Genomic DNA, 23,516 nt, shown 5'->3' on the forward strand with positions numbered 1-23,516 from the left:
TAGTCCCAAATCCCATTCACAATACCAAAGATAGGTCTGCTTACATGGACTTCAAGCCTACTCATTTTTTCCCCTAGAATATATTAATAAATCAAGTCATAGAGAAGGTTGCACAGTGTAAGCTGGATTGCTTTGCACATCTTTCTCACATGCATGAACATGTGTGTGTAAAACATTAGGGATGTACAAATTGATCATTTGTGGTTTTCCCCCTTCCAAATATAGGTACTATGAGAAAGGCAATTTAGAATGGAATATTTGCTTAATTATGAAAGTCCAAGAGTGATGTGAGAGGGCAAGGAGGCCTCATCACAGAAGAAAGCTTGCACTTTCTTCCTCGAAAGAACATACAGAAGAAAGCCTGATTGGTGTTGTAACTTAATGCAAAGTTCCACTTTGACCGAAACAAAAAGGAAAATGATGAATGACGTACATAGATAATCCACCCGTTTTGCTGTGATGACTATTCCTTTTTTGGTGTATTTTGAGCTGATTTCTCTAAGCCAAAACTGTTCAAACAAGCCAAATAATAATAATAATAATAAATTTAAAAAAAAAAACCTTAATTTGTCTTTCACCCCCTCTCTTAGACATTATCATCCATCATGTTCTGGTCCAATTCTTGCATTTTGCTCCAGGCTGCCTAGACATCTGGGTGCCCAGTGAAACACCCTGACCAGGCTTTATCTCTGTGATTGTCACTTCCTGCTCTGCCCGCCTCTGTTCAGACCACATCCCCCACTCATCATTGGTGCCTATCTCTGTGAATTTTCAAGGACCCAAGTACTAAAACAACTCTGTCTAGATTTGAATCCCAGTTCTCCTTTCTTTGTAGCTTTGGGACCTTTGCATGACCTACTTAAATCCACTGTGCCTCAGTCTTCTTACCTGTAAAATGGAGGAATTACAGAGCCTATTTAATTGTCCAACTTGAGGTTTACATGCAAGAGTATACATAGTGTGCTTAGAACAGTCCTTGGTATGTAAAAAGCACTCAACAAATACCAAACACTATTATTCTTATAAATATTTGTTACTACTGCAAGGATGTACTTCTAACATAGCAGTCGCTTGACCAAAGAGGCCCCACGATGGCTCCTAGGAGAACCTCTATGCATTTTAATGAGGAGAGAATGGCCAGATGTGTTGACTCACACCTGCAATGCCAGCACTTTGGGAGGCCAAGTTGGGTGGATCGCCTGAGGTTGGGAGTTCTAGACCAGCCCGACCAATATAGAGAAACCCTGTCTCTTCTATAAATACAAAATTAGCCAGCATGGTGGCACATGCCTGTAATCCCAGCTACTCAGGAAGCCGAGGAAGGAGAATCGCTTGAACCCGGGAAGCAGAAGTTGCAGTGAGCCGAGATCGTGCCATTGTATTCCAGCCTGGGCAATAAAAGCGAAACTCTGTCTCAAAAAAAAAAAAAAAAAAAAAAAAAAAAAAAAAAAAAAGAGAGAGAGAGAGAGAGAGAGAGAGCACCCAGCCCTACCTTGATTATACAGATCAGGGAGGTGACAATGAATGTTGGAAATGCCAAGGTAGGCAAAGGAGCAGGCCTGTGGGCCAGTGTGCTGGATGCCATCCCACTGGGAGTGAAGGACTGACCCAGGCAAGAGAACTAGGTTATGTCATCCCCTTGGAAGTGTGGAGCTGTTTGCCCTGGATTCCTTGGGGGTTCAGTGACTTGGTGGCCCCAGATGGGGTCACCCATGCATTTCTCCTTCACGAAATCAGTGATTTGCCCTCTAAGGAAAGACCACATGTTCCCTCACTTGAAGTGAACAATTCATTCTCCTTTGATGGGTGTGCCTCGGGTTTGGTTCAAAAAATTGTCTTTTATAATACTGGCTGTTCCTCAACCCCTTCTTTTTTAAAAGTCTGCACCTCTTACCAGCAGCCATGAAAGACAACAGCACCTTTTTATCTCGCAGCCTAATTTTGAAGATAGTTAGCTCCCAGCAGAGCTCTGCAGTTCGTCTTTGCCTGGAATTTTTCCCCTTGGTGCAGGCAGGCTTCTTTATGCCACATGCTGGCTGTTAAGGGGGGACTCAGATAATCCTGCTGACAGGTGATAAGGAAGAAAAGTGGCCTAAATTAGTGCAAAGCGGTGTTTGTGATTCCTGCAGAATGCAGCTTTCCCGTTTTTAATGTATCTTCAGAGATCAGTTATACGTGCTATGGGGAATGAATTCAATTTCATTGAAAGTACAGGAGCAGGTCCACCAAGGAAGACACAGGTGATAATGGCATGTGATGGCTCCCAGGGCACACTTGCAGAAATAAAAGCCAAATACCTTATTTCTCTTCACACCCTGGCCTTGCTGACTAGCCTAGACTTGATTAACCTGGAGCTTATTAAAGGAAGAATCCAGTTGTTTAACTTACACTGACACTTACCACTCCCCTTTCCATCATACACACACACACAAGCACACACACATGTTTTCTTTGTGTAGCACAAATACAGAGGCTTTGAAAATAATCAGCTTGTTTTTTAATATTTTAACTATACATTGTTCAATATATTACAATTAAAGATATCTTATTGCTTTGAGGATTAATGTATAGGAATATATATATATATACATATATATATATCACAAGTACATTGTATGTCTTCAATAAATGCTAGATAGTTTGATAATATTACAGTTATTATTTATTTTATTTTGCATTCTCATTTTGGTGCTAAGTACTTTATATAATAATGTCAGGTAGAATTTCTTGGCCAGTCATTGTCTGAATACTTTTATGTGTTTGGTCCTTTAGAGTTCACTGTGACCTAAGGAAATATTATTATTACTCCATTTTACAGAAAAGGAAACTAAGACTCAGAGAGGCTGATTTGACTAAAATTATCAGAGTCAGAATTCATTCCTGTGCCCCTTGAAAGCATGTGTTCTCTCTGCAACCAGGGCAGGAAGGCAGCTTAGCAGCTGCCCTGGTTCCTGCCGGTTGGTGCCAAGGCTGTCTGAGTGGTGAATTCACCTAGTAGAGTGCGATGGTTTTGAGGCTGGAAGGGCTGCATTGCTGAACGTTCAGCAGGCCAGGCAGTGTCATTGTAGAACCAGTGGACAGTGCAGGAGAACTGTGCATGGTGCTATGGTAGCAATTTTAAAAGGCCACTGTGTGCAGTCCTTGCTCCACAACGTGATAGAATAAGCATCTTCCTATGCAATGCGATGGGGCAGGAACTTGAAACACCTGCTTGCCTCTACCATGTCATCATATCCAATGAACAACATGCCCCATCCCACTTCTCAGTGGCATTTGACAGGATTCATTAATTCTTCCTTCTTGAAATAGTTTTCTCCCTTGGCTCCAAGACACCTTGCTTCCTTAGTTTCCTTTCTACAGCACTGGTCACTCCTCTCCTCCTTTTTGCAAGATCCCTCTGCTCTTTCTGGTATCTAGACATTGGGGTCCTCAGACCATTTCTTACACATTCAGCATCATGGCTTTTAATATGAACTAAACACTGATGACTCACAGATTCATGTTTTAGCCTTAACTCTTCCATGAACTTGGAGCATGTCAAAGTCTCCTAAGTGACAACTCCACATGGATGTCCAATGACTCTCTCAAACTTAACATGGCTAACAGAACTCTTAATTTTCCCCCATGTACTAGCTATCAATATTGCTGCATAACAAAACTTCATGACTTAAAACAAACTGCCTCATGAAGCAATAAAATAGTGCTGTTCAACTAATTAACCCCAAAACTTAAAATAACAAACATTTACTATTTCACAGTTTCTGTAGGTCACAAATTGAGAGGAGGGCTTAGCTGATTGGTTCTGCTTGGGATCTGCATCTGACATCCTGACTGCAACTGAGTGAGGAAAAAAGCAAGATCCTTCTCCTAGGAGGGGTGGTTTGAGCAGAGGGAGTGGCACATGCAGGATTCTGAGGCAGATCCAGGCTTAGTGTTTAAGGAACAGCAGAGAGGCTAAGCTATAGTGGAGAGGGTCAGCTAAGGAAGATGGACTGAGAAGCTGCCAGGGGGCAGATCATGAAGACCTTGGTTGCATGAGGTTGCAGTCAAGATATCAACCAGGGATACAGTCATCTGCAAGATCACCTGGGCTTGAAGGATCCACCTCCAGAATGGCTCACATGGCTGTTTGGCAGAAGGCTTCAATTTCTAGCTAGCTCTTAGCAGGAGTCCTCAGTTTCATGCCATATGGACCTCTCCCTTTTATTATCATTATTATTTTTGAGACAGGGTTTCACTCTGTCACCCAGGCTGGAGTGCAGTGATGCAATCATAGCTCACTGCAGGCTTGAACTCCTGGGCTCAAGTGATCCTTCAGCTTTAGCCTTCCAAAGCTCTGGGATTACTGGCATGAGCAACTGCACCCAGCCCTTCCAAAGGATTCTGGCTGGTGAAAGCCAAAATAAATGATCTGAGTAAGTGACCAAAGGAGCTTGCCATCATCTCTGCCTTATTCTTTGATCACTCTTATGGACCCTGATGCAGTGTAGAAGGGGACTACACAGGAATATGAATGTCAGGAGGCACAAGTCACTGAGCAATCTTGGAAGTACAATCAACAAATCTTTTCTGAGGACCTTCTATGTATCCGGCACTGTGTTGTCATCGGGATCTTCCAAAACAGAGTGCATTGATGGATTGGCATTTTCTGCCCTGGGCAAGGAGCATGCTGCATGATAAGATATGGTATCTTTACCATCCGGGCCTCTGCCATTCCAGGGGTGGCCAGAGCTCCTTCCTGATTCTTTCCAGGAAGTGATGGCTGGACCTACACATAGTGTCATATACCAGTGATCCCCTCGCTGGCTCGCCCATTCTCCTCCACTAAATCCCCTCATCCCACTTATCCAAGTCAGAGTGGATATTCTTTGCTGGGGTCTCTTTGAGGTCTAGCCTCATTTTCATTTCACACATCCCCGGCAAAGTCTGGTCACTCTCAATTATATTCGTTCTTATTTGGTGAGAACATTGTACATGTTCACCCTGTGGTTCACACCACTTAGCACAGGGAATCACCCAGTGGTTCACACCACTTAGCACAGGGAATCACCCTGTGATTCACACCACTTAGCACAGGGAGTTCACACTGTGTTATACGTATGTTATACGTATGTTCATATAACATACGTATAACGCAGCAGATGTAGGTATAGGGGTGTGAACATCCTGTAGGATCACACCCCTGTACCTACATCTGCTGCGTTATACGTATGTTATATGTATACGTCCATACCACCCTCTAGTATGTGAGTTCAGAAGCACGGGAAAAGGCCTCCTACCCCTGAAATGTCTCCCCGAAATGCTAGCTGAAAACTAATGTCCTTTAATGAGGGATGAGATTTTTCATTCCTGAGCAAGAAAATAGGGCTTACCCAGCAAGTCCACCTTGGATAAGACACACGAACTAACCTGCACACGCACCAGAGAAGGCCCTTCGCTAGGTGTGGCTGGTTCTGCTGGTGCCCCAGCCAGATCCTCTCATCTCCCCCTGGTGATCCTCATTCTGCCAGCTGTCAGTCAGCTCACTCACCACCCGGCTGTAGCATTCAGATCTAGCATGTGAATACTCTCTATCCATGTCTGTCTTCCCAGGTGGATTACGATCGGGCACAGATGGTCCTCAGCCCTCCACTGTCAGGGTCTGACACCTACCCCAGGGGCCCTGCCAAACTACCTCAAAGTCAAAGCAAAGCAGGCTATTCCTCAAGCAGCCACCAGTACCCGGCTGGGTACCACAAAGCCACCTTGTACCACCACCCTTCCCTGCAGAGCAGTTCGCAGTACATCTCCACCGCTTCCTACCTGAGCTCCCTCAGCCTCTCATCCAGCACCTACCCGCCGCCCAGCTGGGGCTCCTCCTCTGACCAGCAGCCCTCCAGGGTGTCCCATGAACAGTTTCGGGCAGCCCTGCAGCTGGTGGTCAGCCCAGGAGACCCCAGGGAATACTTGGACAACTTCATCAAAATCGGGGAAGGCTCAACCGGCATCGTGTGCATCGCCACCGAGAAACACACAGGGAAACAAGTTGCAGTGAAGAAAATGGACCTCCGGAAGCAACAGAGACGGGAACTGCTTTTTAATGAGGTAAAGGGTGTGTTTGGGTCATCCTTTCTCTCCTTTGTAACATCTATTTCCCATTTCAAAAGTTATACACATGTACATTTTAGGACATTAGAAAAGCACTGAAAATATAAAGACATAAATAGTATCCCCTGTAATATTTCCTTCTAGTCTTTTTTTCTATGCACATATGGCTGTTACCTCTATAAAGTACTTCATGTGTGTCAGCCGCTGTACTAAGCATTAATCTAGCTTGATCCTCACAACAACTCTGTGAGACAGAAAGATGTTATCACCATTTTAACAAGGAAACCTGGACTCAAACAGGTGAAGAGAACAGCCCAGGGTCATGCAGCAGGTTGACTGAAGAGCTAGGACTTGAATCTCTGTCTAGCAGATTCTAAGTCTCATGCTACACTGTATCTATGTGGGTATGCATATATTTTACACTATTGTGATATCATCATACCCTCCATAAACAATTTTTAAAATAATAGACCAGGGTCAGTTTACCAATGGACTGTCGCTCTTTAGGAACTTTAAAATATTTTTTCCTAATTATAAAAATAATGATTTATTTCTGTAGAGTATATGGAAAGTAAAAAGTCCCACAAAAATCCCCCAGTCAAGGAATTGCCTACATTAATATTTCAGTGTTTCTTTTCTATATTTTTCTATTTACAAATTTCTTTCATTTGGGATAATTCTCTATATATGTAGCTTGGTTTTCAATTGTTAACAGAAATACTAATAAAATTAATATAAAATAAAATATATTAACATATATTTATTACTGTAAACTTAATGACCATTTTAATGGCCTTATAATCTTCTATCATATACGTGTATCAAATTTATTAAACTAGTCTCTGATTTAATAAATATGAGGTAACTTTATGTAGTTTTGTGACTTTCTAAATTTCACTTTATGTTAACATTAATACTAATAAAATTAACATTTAATAAAATATATAGGCATATATTACTTATTTTTATTAATATAAAATATATTAACACATTCTATTAACTGCATGCCAAAACACAATTTTAATGACTTAATAATATTCCATCATATATATGTATTATATTTAAAACTAGTACCTGATTTATATTGTTTCCAATTTGTCAGTTTTATTGTTTTGCAGTGAGTGTTGTTAAACATATGTCTTTGGCGTCATATCTGATTATTTTCTTAGATTTCTAGAAGAAGGATGAACACATCAAATGACATGTAATTTTTTTTAGAGAAGTGATATACATTGTTAATTTCCAGAAAGCTTGTACCAGTTTAGACTCTCACCAACAATACTTTTTCACCCTCAGCAGCACCATTTATATTATCATGTTATCTCTGTTCATCTGCTAGACATGAATAAACCTTACAGTTTTCATTAGCACTTTTATTACTAGTGTGGCTAAATTTAATTTTATGTGGTTATAGGCCATTTTTACTTCTTCACCGAATCATATGTTCTGTATACAGTTTTCAATTGGGGTACTAGCATTTGTTTTATGGATGCGTTAAGAGCTATTGATATGTTAAGGAATCAACCCATCTCGGTATATTTGTTGTACTTTAACATTTACGTTACACTTTCTCATTTACCTTTTAAACTTATCACTTAAGAAATCTAAAATAGGAAGGGAAACGTTGAGTAATTATGTTAGAAAACACATCAAGTATTTTGCAGTAATATTCTTTTAGTAATTTTATAAGAGCATTGTGGGGAAAGATAAGTTTTTGTGGATGAGAGCTCTAAGCCCTAAAGATATCAAGTCAGGATATCAGTGTTAGATGTTAGTCTCCAGGACGGCATGCACAATCCACCTTCTGACTCCCAGAACAATCTATGGCTGCTTGACCTCTTTGTCTTTCTATTGTAAGCACTCCTATGCTTTGAGAAGTAGGCAGAAGGTATTTGATCCATAAACAGGCACTGTGCGAATGCACTCAGCTGCAATTCTGAACTCTATTTTTCACGGAGGCTCATGTGAAGCCCCCAGTGGCCTCCACACATCTCCAGCTCCCACGGGTGCTTATTTCTCACACATGCTCCAAATTTCACAGAGTTCCAGGTGAGTGGGTTTCAGCATCTTCCCAGTCTACCATTCCTGACTTCTGGAATTTATTTTTCAAACCACAATGCCAGAACACACAGAGCAATATGAGGTGGGTAAACAATTCTGTAATTTATTATTAACACTAAAAACTCTGAAACCTCCAGTGGAAACAGCCACAGGGCAGCAATTTCTGGAAGCTCTCTCCAGCAAGCAGGCTCCTTAGCCTTTTTTATGCCTATGCCATATTTATCTTCAATATATATTCTTTGAATTCAGCCCAACTATCTCTCAGGTTCAACCCATACCTTCTTCTAAGGAGAATTTAAGTTGGTCTTGTGTGGCTCCAGTTTTAACAATAACTTACTTCATTCACTTATGGGACTCATTCCCTCACTTACTATGAGTTGGTGACCCTTTGCTAGGATAGCCAGCAGAAGACTGTGAACCCTGCATTCTAAAGGAGACCCTTAGGGATATCTGATCATATCCCTGCAGGCAGTCAACCAAACTCCCTCTTCTGAAGACGAATCTTGCTTTTTTTCTGCCTGTTTTCCTTGCTCTGTCTGTGTCTCTCCAATGTCTGGGGGACCTGTCATTTTCTCTCAAATTTGCTACCTTGATTCCTTTTATTTCTACTAGCTACCCTTGATGCTTTTTGTCTATCATAGATTTCTGAATAAAATTCCCCACACTCAGTACCTCTCAATCAGTTTACTTACAGTTGTAGGTGTGTCCACAAGAGAACAAAAAGCAACTTCATCTTCACAAGTCAAAAGTATCTTTCCCATTCATCCAGGTCGTGATCATGCGGGATTACCACCATGACAACGTGGTTGACATGTACAACAGCTACCTTGTTGGTGATGAGCTCTGGGTGGTCATGGAGTTTCTAGAAGGTGGTGCCTTGACAGACATTGTGACTCACACCAGGTAAGCTTCTTTATTATCCAGATAATTCTTATCATTATTCTCCAGGATTATTCCAGATAATGCTGCTTATTCTTCTCCGGGATAAAGTCTCCGTGACTATGAACTCTTCATAAATTGTGGGCACTTTGGAGTCAGGGAATATGACTACCCTTTACACCTCATTCCCCAGAAGGCCCATTACGCTATCAGGCATGTATAGTTCATTCATTTGGTTAATGTTCTCCTGCCCTGCCCTCACAAGGGCATTAATACCCATTGATTTAAAATAAGCAACCTGCTAAGATTGAAGCTCTGGTGACAAATAATAGAATTTCCCATCACCTACATAGATTTCTAAAGCCGAATTTCATTCTCCCAAGTTACCCTACCGCTGCTGCGTGCTAAGATCACCAAGGATACCGGGTGAAGGAGGGAGCAGGGAGAGTATCAGTCGAAGTTTTGTATCAGAATAATGAATCTACATGGCACAGAGAAATTCTTCAATTCTGTTTTAAAATATTCTTGCAAGTAACAATGGTTAATTACCAGCCTATCGCTTCAGCTATTTGCCTCCCTGATGTGCCAGTTCCAGCCATTTTATTAAATATTTATTGGGCACCTTTTATGTGCCAGGCTCTTTTGCAAGTGCTGGCGATGCAGAAGATAGAAATGAATATGGCTCAGATATATCTCCTCAGGGACATCACAAATGAGAAATACATGATAATATCAATGCAAAATCAGGAAGATATATATGTGTAGCATAGAAGAATATCTAAATGTCTCTATTAGAGTCAGGAAAGATTTCTATCTAATATAAGATGACATCTGAGATGGATTTTGAGAGATGAATAGGAGTTTACTAAGAAGGCAAGTGGGAGGAAAATGCCACTGAAGGCAGAGAAGAGAATATGTGCTAGGACAGTGCCTCTTCAATTTCAGTGTCCACATACATCACTGTGGATCTTATCAAAATGCATGTCCTGATTCACTAGAGAGGGGTGTAAGACTCATTTATAGCAAACTCCCAGGCAATGCCAATCCTGCTGGTTCATGAACCATACTTAGAGAAGCAAGGTTCTATGGAATAGACATATAAAATAGCACGTTACATTTGGGAAACTTTAACCTTGGTCTTCATCGTAAATAAAATGCCAAAAGTTAAGAAAGAGTTGTCATGAGGAAGAGGTATTGAGTGTTAGCTGATGTTATTGAAATGGCACCTGAATCAAAAGTGGATCCAGGTATATAATACATGGAGAGCAAGGTAACAGGAAAGCACCAGAAAGGTCTGTGAGGGCTAGAACATGCTGCTTTTTCTCCACTAAAATGAGATTTTTTTTTTCATGTGATACTTGTAACATTTTATTTGTTAAAAATGAACAGCTTCAGAATAGATCTAAATTTTCCAAAAAACACCAAAAAGTACAGTGTAAAATACCTCCTCATTAAATACAAACTTTCATTTTGTGACGCACTGCATCAATGTTATGCATATACCTTGATGCAAAGAAAATTTTAAGTTGCATTCTGTTTTTTTTTTTAAAAAAACAAAACTTAACTGAACAAAGATGATTACAACCACATTCCAATAAAGAAAATTTTCTTTCAGCAAAGAGTATTTTGTTTATATACAACATGTGAGCACTCAAGAGTTTTTATATAGTTGTACCAAAGGCAAAATATTATACTTTAAATTACAGATGCATGAAGAACAAACATTTAATATACCAAAGATAATTTGTTATTTGATGCACTCAATGTCAACATTTGGGGCAATTTTTAAGGTTTTCCCAAAAAATGGCATTAATAGCTCTATACAATAATAGTTAAGAACAGGAAAATGAAAACACCTTTATACCATATTTTCACAAACTGTTCTAAAAAGACAGCAAACTCGTGCTCAGCTGCTTTTCCTTGCTTTAAAATAAGCAACCAGTAATTGTAAGTCAGGCTAAAATGTACTGTTCCTAGATCAAATACAGGCATTCATACTTGCAAAAATGAGTTTTTTTTGTCGCTCTACAGTTTTCAGTCTGGAGTAGACCATCTCAAAATGAAGGGTTATGAGTGAAGACATGAACATTTATCACCAGCAATTCAGCTGGAAAACTCTTGTTGGTGTAGCAATAAGACATGCCCAGCAAAAAACCACATAAGATCATCTTAATTGTTAGAAACACATATACTGGAAAGATATAAGAATAAGGCAAATGTGATATACAGTTTTTGCTTTTCGCATATAAAGCAAAAAATAAAAATGTGTTCAGGGGAGAAGCTTTTTTCTTACCTTCCAGAGCTTCACATGGCTACTCAAGTCACCAGCTCTACCTTTGTCAAGATTCCTTTCCATTCTTATTTGGTATCCATGGAAACCACTCAAGAGAGTGTGTCCCTAAAATCCATTGTATTTTCTAATTTTCTCCATCCAGAGTTGTCAACCAATTTCCCTTTTAAAGATCCAGTAACTCTAGAGGCAAAAATAAATTGCATTTCAAGGAACACCTGAATATTTGATTATTTGGTATTCAACATCTTAAACTGATAGTTCAGAGAGTTTTCTGTAGTAGATATTGAGTAACTGCTTTATTGAATGAGTTATTGATTGGTTGATAACACATCTAACCCCCGTGCTGTCTGAGGACCTGGGAGCTTATTAGAAATGCAGACTCTCAGGTACTATCCCCGACCAACTAAATGAGAATCCATGCTCTAGTCAGATGCCCAGGTGTTTCTTATATATACTGAAGTGTTAACACTAACCTAACATCTTAATTCAGATCCTTCTAATTTCCAGGAAGCCGAGGGTTCCAGAAGTAAAAGGAAAGTGCAAAGCACCATGAAGCTCTTTACATATTAATCATGTAACCATCACATATTTCTATGAGGCAGATGTTGATATACCTGTCTGTCAAGGGATGAAGCTACAACTCAAGGAGGAAAAATATTCTTCGCCAGGCATGGTGGCTCATGGCTTTAATCTCAAAAATCTTTGGGAGATGAAGGCAGGAGGATCACTCGAGGGCAGGCATTCGAGACCAGCCTGGGCAACTTAGCAAGACCCTGTCTCTACAAAAAATTTTTAAAATTATCTGGGTGTGGTGGCATGTACCTGTAGTCCTTGCTACTCAAGAGGCTAAGATGAGAGGATCACCCGAGCCCAAAAGTTTAAGGCTGTGGTGAGCTATGATTGTGCCATTACACTCCTGCTTGGGCAACAGAGCAATACCCTATCTCAAAATTTAAAAAGGTATCCTCAAGACCACAGGTTTAATAACCAGTGCAGCCCGGATTTGAATTTGAGGTTGACTCTAGAGCTGAAGCATTTTTATTCCATGCCAAGCTTTTTTTCTTTAGAAACGAAGTAAAAGTAGACATGCACCAGCCATTCTCCAGTTGGTCATGTTAATTTCAAAGGCATTGGATTAGGAAGTATTTGTCACACATTCCAGTCAAAGGGGATCCTCCCGTTAGTGACTAGGGGTTAGATTCAAGTAATTTTTGGTATAGTCAACCTGTAAAGAATCTTTATACCTGTTTCAGATAACTCAGATTTCACGGAATTCAAGAGAAAATAATTTTATTAAATATGGTGGTTCTTGGTCCTGAATTAATTTGAAGGTATATGTGAGCTTGTCCCTGCTGCGAATACTCTAAACCTCTGAGGGATGTGTTTTTGGCACATGTGAAAATGGTCATGTGAAAATCATTCAGCATAATGATCAACACACCACAAAACCCAGAACACAGAAGTTGTCGGTTTCCTCTGTTTAAGCAAGAACATTTCTTCTCACCTGCCTTTGTATGAGACTGATGCCTCCTTTTTTTTGAAACAGAGTCTCACTCTGTGGCCCAGGCTGGAATGCAGTGGTGTGATCTCAGCTCACTGCAACCTCCACCACCGGGTTCAAACAATTCTCATGCTTCAGCCTCCTCGGTAGCTTGGATCATGGGCATGGGCCACCACACCCAGCTAATTTTTTGTATTTTTGGTAGAGACAGGGTTTCGCCCCATTGGCCGGGCTGGTCTCAAACTCCTGAGCTCAGGAAATCTGCCCGCCTCAGCCTCCAAAATTGCTAGGATTACAGGCATGAGCCACTGAGAGGGAGTGTATGTTTCTTCATACTCGTCAACTTTATACCTTTAATATTCTCCTAATTCGCTATCTCCTTATACTTTACTTTTGAATCCCATCAGGAACTTTTGGCATCAACTAGACTGAAATGCAAATTCAAAGCCTTTCATTTCCTTGTTCTGCTGACCTTAGATTTACCTGGGATTACTGGAGGTTCACAAGGTAGTCCTTAAATTTGGGCTCTGGTCATTTACACCCTCTGTTTCTCCTGGCAGTCTCCTCTGTTTGCATGATAGTTTGCTTTAAAACCTCTTTTAAATTTGTTATTTAATATGAGATAGGGAAGAATTTCTGCACATGGGTGAGTTAGGCAGCTGCCTAAATGAGTCCTTTTGAGGACAACAACACCACAAGCTGTGCCATCCAAAAAATTCTCACCTAGATTTCTCAGTGGCTGAACTATTTCACTCATTAGAAAAATCCATTCTTTTGAGTGGTGAAGGCAGTATGGGATAATGGGAATGTGGGAAAGCGTTGGTTCTGGACTCAAAAAGAGGTGAGGTTTGAATCATGACCTGGCCATTTCTTAGCTGTGCAATCTTGGGCAAGTACTGACCTCCACCTCCTCCTCTAAAACTGTGGAGAAGGAAAAACTTTCGCCACAGGGGTGTGGTCATGAGATATGGGAGCCTATAACCAATGCTTTGCTTCCTTTCTCATTCCCATGGTCCATTTATTTAAATACTATCCATTCACACTTAGTTATTAGTAACTTCCTAGGTCAAATGTCCTTTTAAGAGAAGGGGCCTGAAGTGACAAACACCTCTAGCTTCTTGGAGGAAGAAGAGAGAGGGTGAATGAGAAGTTGAGTAGGTCCCAGAGGGGGCATTAGAGATGCAAAGATTACCTTATCTGAGCTCAGCCTTGAAGAGAACTGAGGCTGTCCCCGTTTCTCAGATGAAGAAAATGAGACCCAAAGGAGTTAAAGGATTTTCTTATGATCAGTTAACAGCCACACCTGAAACTTTCGTCCACCTAGTCAGTGTGCTGTCCCTTGGAGGCTTGTCCCTGCCTATGGAATTATCCGTTAAGAGTTCATGGAGCCAGGTGTAGTGGCTCATGCCTATTATCCCAGCACTATGGGAGGCTGAGGTGGGTGGATCACCTGAGGTCAGGAGTGTTTCAATTCCAGCCTGGCCAACGTGGAGAAACCCCAATTTCTACTAAAAATATAAAAATTAGCCAAGTGTGGTAGTGGATGCCTACAATCCTAACTACTTAGGAGGCTGAGGCAGGAGAATCACTTGAACCTGAGAGGCCGAGGTTTCAGTGAGCTGAAATCATGCTGCTGCACTCCAGCCTAGGTGACAGTGAGACTCCTCCCCCTAAAAAATAAATAAATAAAAATAAAAAGTGTTCCTTGAAGTGCATTTGCATGAATGACCAAAAAGCTGACAAATAGTGATCTCTTTCATTTGACTTATATTTGGTTCCTGTCATTCTCAGTGCCAAACCTTTGTTCTGGGAATCAGATCCCAAAGACTTCCTTCCCTTGACTGCAGATTTTTCAGATACGTGCTGGAGCACGTGCACTGGTTCACTAAAGCACAAAGAAGCTGCCTCTCTTGAGCATTTCAAAGATGTTCTTAAACCTGTCTTGTTCCTTAAATGGTATTTCCTTTCCAGAATGAATGAAGAACAGATAGCTACTGTCTGCCTGTCAGTTCTGAGAGCTCTCTCCTACCTTCATAACCAAGGAGTGATTCACAGGGACATAAAAAGTGACTCCATCCTCCTGACAAGCGATGGCCGGGTAAGATTTTCATGTTTGGCCCTTCATAGTTTTCCTTGACACTCTATCTGTCATGGGCATAATTCTCCTAGAAACACTTTTTTATAACTCTAATTTTTCTTAGTCACAAGTCAAGTACTTCTTGCCCGAGAAAGCTTTACAAAAAAAAAAAAAAAAAAAAAAAAGAAAAGAAAAAAAAGAAATTACCATTCCTTCCTCTGTGTCATGTTGTTAGTCAGAATTGCCTGACTTTGATGGATAATTTCCCGCTTTAACAATGAGTATAAGAAGTAATGGAAACTATGAACATTTCTTTTCCTTTTCTGCCACATCCCTGTTTTAGTTGGAGGAGAAGAGCTGACTCCTCTAGGAGTGCATCCAACCCATTCATATGAATATGTGTGTTTATAGTACCTTTCAGAGCCCCTGCAGGTAACAGATGATCAGCTCCACTTGGGTAATTTGAGGGTGGTGTAATAAACGGACAGTTTATAAGAGTGTAGGCAGATGTAGAAAAATCATAAGAAATAGTGTATGAGGATTAGTGCAGTACTTTACAATGGAACGTCACTCCTACTACCCTATGCCTGAAGTGGTGAGGCAAGGTCCTGGATACTAGAATCTGGAAATGGAGATTGCTGTAGATTTCAGGGCTATATGGCAGGAGCTCTGATCTTTGGTAGAAGCCAAACCAAGATGAACCTGCAGGATGATAGCTGAGAGAATAAATCCTCCAACCTCATTCTTCTCCTTCCTTCTAGTTTGCTATTGGTGCTCTGCATTGGCTGAAACCAGCTAGGAGCCAATATGCAGTCAATATAGGTTTTTTTCCTAAGGCCTGGAGGAGGGAGAAAATGGATCCAGAAGGACAAACAGAAGATGTGTATTACATGGGTATACTTCCAGGCCCAGATTTCGGCATTTCACATCACTACAACCTGCTCAAGGGATTCTGCTGAAACTCTTCAGCCACACCAGGGCACAGGGCATGGAATATAACAGCCAAGGAAATAATCAGTTGACATTCCAAGAAAGCTTTAGATAAATGAAAGAATTTCAGAGCATAGCTCTTCACTATCAGGGCCTCTTGAGCCTCCTGAAACTCCCACCAGAGGCAATGGCCCTGGCATGAATGGAGCCAACCTTTTCTTTGATACTCCTGTCTTTTATACCCAGCAACCCCTGCCATGTGAAAAATGTTCATGTCATATCAGAAATTGCCCAGGAATGATGAGAGGGCAGTCAGAAGAAACTGTCCGAGCACTTTGCCTTTTTTTTTCCTTGTTGTTTTAAAAAGATTGTAAATCTTATTGTAGAAAATTTAGTAAACTCAGAAAAGTATAGAGGATAAAACAAAAATCACCCCAATCTGATTACTTATTTCTTCCATATTTCCATGTACATATATACACAATCTGCAAACTTGGGGTTGTGTTTAATGGGGAGTTTTAAGTCTTTTTGGCATTGCTCTAACCATTCTGTGGCTTCTGTTAAGAAAGAAGGGTACAGTAGCATGTATCAGTCAGGTTTTGCTACATCCACTTAACAGTTAGTGGCTTAAAACAACCACCATTTATTTTCTCAGGAATCTGTGAGCCAGTGTTTGGTCTGACTCCACTTGAATAACTCATCTCTGCACCAACTCATCTTTGCATAATGTGGTATCAGCTGAGCTCTCTCTTCCAGTTGCGATCAGCCTATGGTTATGGCCTTACTCATTTGCTAGGCAGTCAGCTGGCTCTCAGCAGGGACAGGGCAGGTAACAGGGCCAAGTATTACTCAGATCCCAGAGTAGCCCAGACTTATTCACATGCTATCTGTGGCAAAGTTACCAAGAGCAAAAGAGGCAAGCCCTGATGTGTAGGCCCTTTCAAATCTTCTGCTTATATTGTATTTGCTAAATATCCAAGCCCAGACTCAAGGGGTGGGGAAATGGACTCTACCTCTTGATAGGAGAAGATGCAAAGTCACATTGCAAAGGGATGCGGATACAGGGAGAAGAAGACTGTGTATGCATTTTTGCTCAATCTCCCATATTGAATGGGGCAGCTATGAGAAAAGGTCAAGAATCCTCCCTGGCCTGCCTCAGGAAAGCACCTACACAAGGGCTCCGTGGTCTCAGAATGTGATTTGCCAAGCATTCAACTGGTCTACAAGAGCAATTTCAAGCCAGACTTTCTCTGTTTCTAGAAATTTATGGTACAGGCTTTCTTGCTGTAAGAACATACCCAGTATCAAAATCAGAAATGAGACTAAGATAAGAAGTCATTGTTTACCTCCTGTATGTCTTCTTTTGTAAAGTATCTGTTCATATCCTTTGCCCATTTTTGAATGGGCTTGTTTGTTTTTTTCTTGTAGATCTGCTTTAGCAACCAGGGCCTCACGACCGTTCCTTCCATTCCCTCTTTACTTTCCCCTGATCATCAGCAGGCAGTCGTCTCTTCAGCAGGGGAGCCCACCACTACTGTCCCACTGTCTCCACCTGGCCCTCTTCGTTTATTGATATGACTTGCCTGGCTCCCTTAAACGTTTGAATTTTGTTGTCTCAAATAACCAGAATTTGAGCATTGAAGAAGACCTGAGGATTATCTCTCAAATGTTCTTAAATAAGCAGAGGCTAGCATATGTGAAATGACTTGCTAAAATTCATTCTGCTTTAATATATCTGACCTCTGTCCCTCCTCCCTTCTCTGCTACTCCACAGAGGTAACTTTTCCTGCTGCAGGAAGCACAGCGTGAAAGGTCAGGAGACCCAGGATTGTGTTTGCCTTTGGCACTGCTGCACAGACTTGTGGCAGGGCTGGCTGATGTCTCTGTCTCCCATTGGTTTAGCCTCTCTGGTGCCTCCCCTCACCTCTTGGATATGGCAGCTGAAGAAGTGGACCTTACATAGAACTGGAAGCACCATCATCAGGCTGGCCCCTTCAGTTCCCTCTCTAAGTTCCTTTGTCCTTGGGTCATCTCCTTAAAGCAAAAGTTCTCAAGCTTCGCTGAGCATCAGAACTCGCTGAAAAGCTTAGCAAGAAACACATTCTTAGGCCCCATCCCCAGAGATTCTGGTTCAGTCAGGCTACGTGGTACCCAGGAAGCTTCATATCTAACAGGCTATTTGGCGAGGCTGATGCTACATACATTTCACATTGAATAGCATACCTTATAAGGAAGCACCCAGAAACCAAGCACACAAGCAGCCCTCTTTTGCATTAGCCAAGACCCTAGAGCAGGCAGGCACAGAGTTCTTTAGAGTGCAAGCCATTTACAGAGCAAAGGTTTTTACATTCTATCTTTAAACCTGTAGCTGTCCTGTGGATAGACTATCTTTTGCCCACCCTCATTCCCCCCAGCCCTCCACCATTCTTTTGTGGGACCCCTGATTCCTGGCCAGGACACAAGAGAGGTGGATAGGATCTCACGTTTACATAGCAGCTTTGTCTGAGCTCTAAACTAAGGTTCCTTGTGTGGCCCTTGGGTAACAAGCTACATTTTCTCCTTTTAGGAGGTGGATAATGTACTAGCAGTAGTTCTCTTAGCCTAGCTGCATTGATGAGACAAAGGTGGTTTCCTAAGCAGCGCAGTTGCACAATTCTATCCAAAGTAAGGCTCAGCTTAGCATCTATGTGATTTGCTTTTAAGATCTGCCTACAGTGCTTTATTATACTCATTACTTGAGTTCTCATTACCTACTTTCAGATTTATTTGGACAAATGTGTGCAATTATGTTCTTTTAGAAAATTGTGCCTTTTATGTACTTGGATGAATAAAGAATCATGTAAAAGCACTTACACTCCTACAGCAAAAGAACAGGCCTCACTTCCAAGTGTCGAGTTTCAATTGCTCATCTCAGTTTGTCAGGGAGATGGTTATTAGGACGCCATATTTTGAGGGGTTTGGGTATTTTTCATGTCAGCACAGAGAAACCCACACTAGAGATATTGAAATTTAAAACTGCCAATACCAAAATTCTGATACATTCACCTCCTCAATCATTTGGGTTTCTTAAGTTTACAGGCAAACAAAATTTATTGGAATGTTTGTTCCTCTACTCTCTGTGTATTGGGGTTGCAAATTTACTCACACCCTAGTTTTGGAAATAAACACACACACACACACACACACACACACACACACACACCATAATTATAGTTTCCATGTTTCCTAAAACTAACCCAGACTTCTTCACCACATCCTACTAGCTAGATTATTTTTTTAAATCTCTAGCATGAATTTTAGTTGGCTTGAATAATTTGAACATTGCCTGTCAAAGTTCGACTACTTTATTATGAGATATAAATGATACCTTTATAAACTCAGTCTTTCAAATTTAACCACCACCTACTCCCTCCCCCGCCTCCACCCTCACTCATTCCCAGGCTGGAGTGCAGGAGAAGGAGAGACAAGTGTTGCTCGTGGGACCTCAGGTTGAAGGAGATAGGAAGCATCTTCATGTTCCTCTCTCCTCCCTGTCTTGGTGTCATTGGACTCTCCTGCTACCTGGACTGGTGAGCAGGTAGCAGGATTGACTGTGGATTGACTGGTCCTCTCGGTGGCTGGGCTGTCCGGGGGCGCACATCCGCTGTACTTCACAGCTACAGCCCCTTCACTCATGGATTGAAAGCTGCCCTGCAGGCTGCCTCCTTGTCCCAACCACAGGCTTGAGCCAGGCCCTTCCCCATTCCCTCACTGAGATTTGGAGGAACTTCTGAATCCCTGCACATCCCACACAGGCCATGGGAGCCAGTAGCATTGCCATCAGCTCACTTCCACCCACACTATTGTGCCATGTCTCTGTGGAGTACATTTTACTTGCTGCTGTAAGATGAAAAAGTATCTGAGGCAGGTGTCAATTAATTTAGAAGTTTATTTTGCCAAGGTTAAGGGTAGATTAGGAAGGAAAAGAAAGCATGGCTTCATAAAAACTGTCTGTGGTCTGTGCCTTTCTCCAAAGATGCATTTGAAGGAAAGGGGAAAAGTGGGCTGGAGGGGAAAGAGGGAGTGTATGGTCATCTACTTGTCGCAAGAGAGAAGGAGCAGGTAGGAGAACTGTCAATTATGTATTTGTCTCATGCTCAGCAAATGGGCACTTTACAGAATATAATGTGAATATAGAGTTGCTACCTGTGGTGATACCTATTACCTGTAGCTGTCTACTTAGGAACAAAACAGAAGGCAGCTTCTTATAGGACTCAGCTTTTAGTTTAATTTTTCCTCTTGGAAGAATGAATTGGGGTCCTGAGTTTTTATTTTCCTTTCACACTGGGTATGGCCAAGGCTATTGTTCAGTCAGTTTTACTAGTGTGTCTACATCCATTTTTTAAAATATTGCAAGATTTTCATGCCAGTTGGTTGACAGCCACTGCTTTAAGTCCTTAGGGTATCCCTCATCACTCCAGCCCCTTCCCAAGACCCTCCTCACCTCATTTCCCAGGGTAACTCTAGGACTTTGCTTGACTTTATATCTGGGTTCCAATTGGCCTACATTAATCTGGCTATTAAATATTTTGAATATTACCTCTGAGCACATGCTTGTGGAGCTTCTCCTCTCCCTTATTTGAATGGGGATATATGCAACATAGATATTTCCGAAGCACACAACCATCTGCTTGGAGTAAAGAAAAGTGATATATCATAAGGAGGTTGGGACCTGATATAGTCAACATCACTACTTTTTCTCCCCTTTTGCAAATAATCCCAGACTACAAGTGGTGGACTGTAAGATTTTTACTTCTGTGCATTTTCGTGTCCTCTTACAATAGGGCACCAAGGATTATGGACCAGCTATCATGGCTACAAGGCCCTCTTCTTCATACTATATGGGAAATTCTATGATCTGAGTCCTCTGGGGTTGATTCTTGATAAGCAATTGAGAAGATCACCTCTCTACTAAACCAGCTTTCTCTAGCATTTCATTGGGAATAATCTAACCCTTCCAGTTCAAATCATACCACTATTGTCCAAATCACTGGCCTTAAGCCAATTAGTGAGAATATCATGAACAAGGAAATGGAAAAAGAAAAAATCACATTAATAATTTCCAAAATGTTACTTTCATTTCATCTGTGTTCCAACTTTGATTCTAGAAACAGCTATCTTCCATATGTTTTTGATGTTTTCAGAAAGAGCTTCAATGTGTCTTCTGTCACCTGATGAACTATGTATGTATGTCAATATAAAATAAATCTAGTCACATGTGTTATCTGAGTTTGTACTGTTTGCCAGCACTTAAGGAACATAGTAAGGCTCTGCAATCAGAAAGCAGAGCTGTAGCCCCCGAGAAAGGTCATCTCTAGATAGAGGCAGAAAATCAGCACCAGAAAACAGTTCAGGATTGAGTGCTTGCTAAGTTTTCTGAATTTGGAAAGAAGAGAGATCAACATGGCCTTCTGAGAAGAATTCTGGAGAATGTTAGATTTGATAAAGCCCTTGATGTATGCCTAAGAATTGAATATGCAAGAAAAGCCATCAACAAAAACTCAGAGTTGGGAATACATCGTAAGATGACCTCTTTCTGATTTGCCCAGAACTTTCTGGGTTTTAGCACTAGAAATCCTACATTCCAGGAACAACCCTGGTCCCTAGGTGTGGTTTCAGTGTGTGCAGAAGGCCATGAGGAATGAGGTTGGCTATGTGAAAAGGCACCAGATTATGCAGGACTTCAAAAGCCATTCAGATGGACTGCAGAGTGTTTAGGTCAGCAGAAGGAAGACAGGGCATGGTGAAAACATTAAGGCTTTTGTCCAAATGCTAAAGAGATGAGACTCTGTGCAAATAAATGCCCCTTCATCCTCACCTGTTCATGTGACCTCCTTCCTCTTCTGTTTCATGGCTGAACTGTGGTCTCCTATGATTCAAGTTATATTGTGTATACCAGTGGCCTGGGGATCTTTTTAAAGTGGAAACTGTAACTTCAGTAGGTTTGGGGTGGGGCCTGAGGTTCTGCAAGTCTAACAAGCTCCCAGGTAACACTGCTGCTGCCGCTGCTACTACTGCTGTTGAAGAAGATGATGCTTTAAGTAGCAAGACCCTGGATCCCATCCCACCTTCCTGAAGGGATGCTTTAAAAACCCTATCATCAGTTAACCCTCACTCTCTCTTCTTTCTTCAACATCTACCACTCCAATAACTCCTTCTTTCAGCCTGTAACTTTGTTCTTCAGTACAGAGTGGTGGTTAAATTCCTGAATCTTGGCTCTTCTACTAATTAGTTCTGTATCTTTGGCAAAGTGGCCTAACCACTTCTATCCTTTGGCTTACTTCTCTGTAAAATGGAGATAATAATATTTCCTAGCTTGTTAGTTTCCTGTGAGCAGTCAAATGGGATAATACATGTAATATAATGTTACCTGGCAGGTAGTACGAGCTCAGTGAGTGTATTCATTTTCTAGGACTGCTGTAACAAATTGCTACCAATTAAGTGGCATTTTCTTTTCTCTGCATGAAATGTATTCTCACAGTTCAAGAGTCCAGAGGTCCAAAATCAAGGTATTAGCAATGTTGATTCTGTCAGGAAGCTCTGAGGGAGAAGCTTTACGTACCTTTCTCCTAGTTTCTGGTGGTTGTGGCAATCCTTGGTGTTGATTGGCTTGTACACTCATCCCTCCAGTCTCTGCTTTGTCTTCACATGGTCTTCTTCTCTGTGTGTTTGCGTCCTCTCCTATTTTTAGTCATGGGATTTGGGGCCTGTCCCCAATCCAGTATGACCTCACCTTCACTAATTATGTCTGCAAAGACCCTTTTCCAAATAAGATCACATGCTGTGGTTTGGATGGATGTGAATTCTGGGAGACATTCAACCCACTAAGGAGAATGGTAATAATTATCATTGTCATCATTATCATATTCACCACATTTGTAACTGCTGGGTTTCTTCTATCTGTATTAAAATACATCTCATTTCTTGAAAAGCAGTCTGACTGAGATCTACCTGACTACTCTCTGGATTCCACCATCGACTCAACCTGAAACTACAGGCTACTAGGGGTGCCCTCATTGCCAAGCACAACAGCGGCTCTCAATTCTTACCTGGTTTCATCTCCCTGTTGGGTCCCAGCTGCTGCTGTCACCACCTTGGCTTTCCCAATTTATTCTCCATTGTTTCACTGATTTCTTAATATCTTTCTCTTCAGTCTCCAATAATACTTCAATTTCATCTGTCCCAGGTGCCCAGTATTTCAAATATGGTCTTCTTTTCTCATGCTATGGCCCTGAGCCCTTAGGATAACCACCTTAACCCCCTAACAATCAAGTGCTGACACCCAAATTCTACGCCTGTTTCCACTTGCACTGATGTTCACGTCGGCAGCTTCAATTGTCATGGACAAAAGAGCAAACCAAAAAGGGTAGGGAATCCAGTACTAAAAGTGACATTTCCACATCCTGAATAGACAAAGGTCTTGCAATATTTCAAGTATAGAAAAGAGATGGTTCTTTGATTCACCTCATGGTATGTAGAAATCTAAAATGTACTCAACTCAAAAGAACCTAAATTACATCAGTTTGTTCAAAATTCACATTGAGAATAGTAATTTATGTATATGAAAGCATCATCTGTTACATTAAATTAAACTTGTGGGCTTGGGATGTAACCATTTTTTTGTTTTGGGTGTATTTAATAGGTAAAGA

The 23,516-nt window shown here is 41.3% G+C and overlaps 1 protein-coding gene across 1 annotated transcript in view; it reads left to right on the forward strand.

The window, feature by feature from the left end:
- The window catches only part of PAK5 (p21 (RAC1) activated kinase 5), a 273,491-nt gene that overhangs the window by 242,915 nt on the left and 7,060 nt on the right, over positions 1-23,516 (forward strand). The window contains exons 5-7 of the mRNA XM_003933206.4: positions 5,593-6,084; positions 8,918-9,051; positions 14,793-14,919. Coding sequence (XP_003933255.1) covers positions 5,593-6,084; positions 8,918-9,051; positions 14,793-14,919 — 753 coding nt within the window. The remainder of the gene's footprint in view (positions 1-5,592; positions 6,085-8,917; positions 9,052-14,792; positions 14,920-23,516) is intronic.

Source organism: Saimiri boliviensis, chromosome 9, assembly GCF_048565385.1.
Source record: "Saimiri boliviensis isolate mSaiBol1 chromosome 9, mSaiBol1.pri, whole genome shotgun sequence".
NCBI lineage: Eukaryota > Metazoa > Chordata > Mammalia > Primates > Cebidae > Saimiri > Saimiri boliviensis.